Here is a 3380-nt window from a genome sequence, read left to right on the forward strand (position 1 = left end):
AGATAATAATTTAGGATCTACGTGTTCTCCGATGGTCATAGTTTTGATAACGTTCAGTGATATAAGGTAGTAAATAAAGTAAATTAGTATGAATTAATAGAGCAATTATCTCAGCTAATCTGATAGTCGGAGTACCTCATGAACTATCCCAGCTCCATCATTGTCAATATACACTGAACGGTAATAGTTAGAATTAATCTAACCATAACCGATCTAAAATTTAGATCGATAACAGTGTAATCAAGAGAGCATTAATGAAATGTTAATAGAACGGTAATGATACAACAGAAAGGATGGGATAGAAATTCTTCTGGATATGGTGCTCACCATTTCGATGTAATCCCATCAATTAATTCGAAGGATTTCATATCGCAAATGTATCTAAAGAAACGATGAAGGAGTTTCTTATTAATAAATAGAAGCTCTTCAGAGCATATAACTCATCGTTTTGATTCAATCTCGTCCTTTAATTTTGAAATTATTCTACCCTAATAAATGATGTAGGAATTTCTAGAAGATCACAATATCATGTCACTTCCAAAAGAACTTAAATGTCATAATTTAATAATGAAAACATTATAACATAACAAGTTTCCATATGGGCGTTAATTATATTATATTGTTATCGTATTTGTTAAGGGTCATGCAAATACCATAGAATAGAAGACTGGTATTGTTAATAGAATAAAGCTAATATATTAACAACGACTAGTCTTAAAATTACTGTAGTAAGTAAATATAATTGTCATATCTATTCATTGATGCTGGTCTGCATTCCATTCCACCTATTTTATGCTAGATATAACATGATTAATAATTATTATGATACACTAATGCAATTCGCCATATATCATATAGATAAAAGTACGCTAACAAAGTCTACGTACTGTATTATATCCGGATTTGCTAACAATAGCAAATAGATAACAGAGCAACAAGTTCTTTATTCCTGTATATAACATTAATTAGCCCAGAGATTCAAATGAAGATAAAATCAGTAAATTTATTAAACAGAAGAATGAGACGACAACTTAATAGTGTATATCTATTAGATCCGCTACAATCTCACAACACAATTCGTGCAATCTACGTAAATACTACATCATTCTTGCCTAACATCTACAGATATGCATTCAGAATGATGTTCTTAACAAAATTGAATCTACGATGCTGTCTATTGTCGTTTTTTAACTTTAATCATATAGTTTTATTCATAACAATCATTTAAAACCAATCTGTTTAATACTCCACAAGGGAATATCAGCATATTCATTATTTATCAAAATTATCCTAGACTCTTGGTTCTTTAAACAATCTACGGTTAGCAACTAAATAATTACTATTGATATCTTATTAATTCGAGGCCGTTTCAATTATTATAAACACCAAAGAGACCAAAGGATTCTGATTTAATGGATTAAATTTCTATTCAACGCTATTCTGTCGATGCTTTCAACTCAAGACCCGCCTCTTTTAAAAATGATTGTCTTCTCTAGTGCATACGAGTATATAAAACGTTCAAAAAGATCTTGAATCTCATTGCATTTGCACGCTGTATGGACACACATTGCAAGTGTACCTGAAACGGTGAGAAATGACTATTTCGGATTAATATCCTATTTTTCCCTTTCCATACTATATCTGATTAATGAATATGGATCAAATTTATCCAATTTTAACCTATTAACTTGTTTTAATTTAATTTTTAGAAACTGACAAGTGACGACATGAAGTTCACATTGATCTTACTCGCCTCATTCTTTCTTTTGGCGGTCTCTGTTCGTGCCGAAGAAGAACCTACAACTCTTGAAGAAATTGATGATGAAGTCAAAGATGAAGTTCCAACCGAAGAAGATGTCGATAAAGAAATCGCTAGCTTAGAGAAGGATGAATTTCCCCTACGTGAACTCGAAGACGATGATGAAATGTCTGAAGAAGACAAAGCTAGCGTAAGTTATTGAAACGCTATCCATACCATCTTTGACACTATACGATAACTTTAACTACATTTATGCTGTTTATCAAAGTATTGCCGATAGTCCTAACGCTGACTATGAATAATGTAAACTCAATCTTTAGCAATCATACAATACAGTATATTGCAACTAGGAATGCACCGTACGGTACCTTATACTTGATACCATTACTGTCAGTCCTGACTCTGATCATAAATAGTTCATTCTCAGTCTTTAGCCATCATTAATTACTTGCTGTGATAAATCCCACCAAGTTAAGGATTTTAATTTCCAGTTTTTTCCATTTTACGCTATACTCGTATAACACCTTCATATGATATTTTTAATGTCAATCCTTACTCTGATCATAAATAATATATTGTCAGTCTTTAGCCACATAAATTACTTGCAACTAGATATCCCTAAGTTTAGGATCTCCTTTTCTAATTTTCACCATTTTAATAGTGGGGAGGAAGTAGTCGTCGTCGTCGTCGTCGTTGGGCAGGCCGCCGTCGTCGTCGCTGGTCAAGACGCCGTCGTCGCCTTTCTATTATCCGTCGTAGTACGTTACGACAACTTCGTCGTCGATACGTCGTCCGCACCTCCATCGGTAGTGGAGTAGCTAGACGCCGTCGTCGCCGCTGGTGGGGAAAGAAAAACCAACATTAGGAACCTCTTTCTAAAGCTCAAAGAATAAGACAATTTGTCAGCGTGAATAGCTTTATGGTAGACACGATAGCAATTAGTCGATAAAGATAAAAGATGATACTATAAGCAATTAGACTGTATTTAGGATAGATAATTAATTTGTATTTACGATTCGAGCAAAGTAGGTGCTATTCTTTGTGCACAGAATTCTTCGAAGCTCAATAATAAAACTGTAACTGGCAATATTCACCTATTAGTAGCAACTTTATTGCGCTCAACATCTTAAGAGATGAAATAAGCTAAAAGCGTTTGTCTTGAAATTATCTTTCAATTAAATGCTACATGACTTTGTTTAGTAGTGTAGGAGCGTTTGCATAAATATTCATCTGGCGGCAACGTCCTTCGAGTATACCTAACAGCTATGCCGATAAATTGGACTAAAAATATCCGTCATGAGACCACTTTCAGCTTAGCATGATTCTACTCTTTAGTGCTATAAAATTTATATAACAGCAGCTACTCGATGCTCCTTGCAATCATAATTATATAATAGTAAATTGTGTGATAAACAGACTAGTTTACACTGGATATCATCTACTAATGTACATAGTGAGCATTGTTACTGCAAGTTACTATCCATCATAAACGTATATGGCCATTATCATTCGAATGAAAGCACAGCATCAATGACAGTAGGCTCTAAATAAAAGCCACAATAAACTAATCGTCAAATAGAATATCATTATCCACAAAGTATATGTTAATCAACAGCTAGAT

The 3380-nt window shown here is 33.5% G+C and overlaps 1 protein-coding gene across 1 annotated transcript; it reads left to right on the top strand.

Annotated features, from left to right (window-relative positions):
- Nucleotides 1-1727: 1727 nt before the first annotated feature.
- Nucleotides 1728-2624, top strand: TRIADDRAFT_55949 (uncharacterized protein; the record flags this gene model as incomplete). The annotated part of the gene is made up of 2 exons (XM_002111641.1): nucleotides 1728-1949; nucleotides 2421-2624. The coding sequence occupies 2 exons, from the start codon at nucleotides 1728-1730 to the stop codon at nucleotides 2622-2624; spliced, it is 426 nt and encodes a 141-aa protein (XP_002111677.1).
- Between the last annotated feature and the right edge of the window lie 756 nt (nucleotides 2625-3380).

Source organism: Trichoplax adhaerens, genomic scaffold, assembly GCF_000150275.1.
Source record: "Trichoplax adhaerens TRIADscaffold_4 genomic scaffold, whole genome shotgun sequence".
NCBI classification, from domain to species: Eukaryota; Metazoa; Placozoa; class Uniplacotomia; order Trichoplacea; family Trichoplacidae; genus Trichoplax; species Trichoplax adhaerens.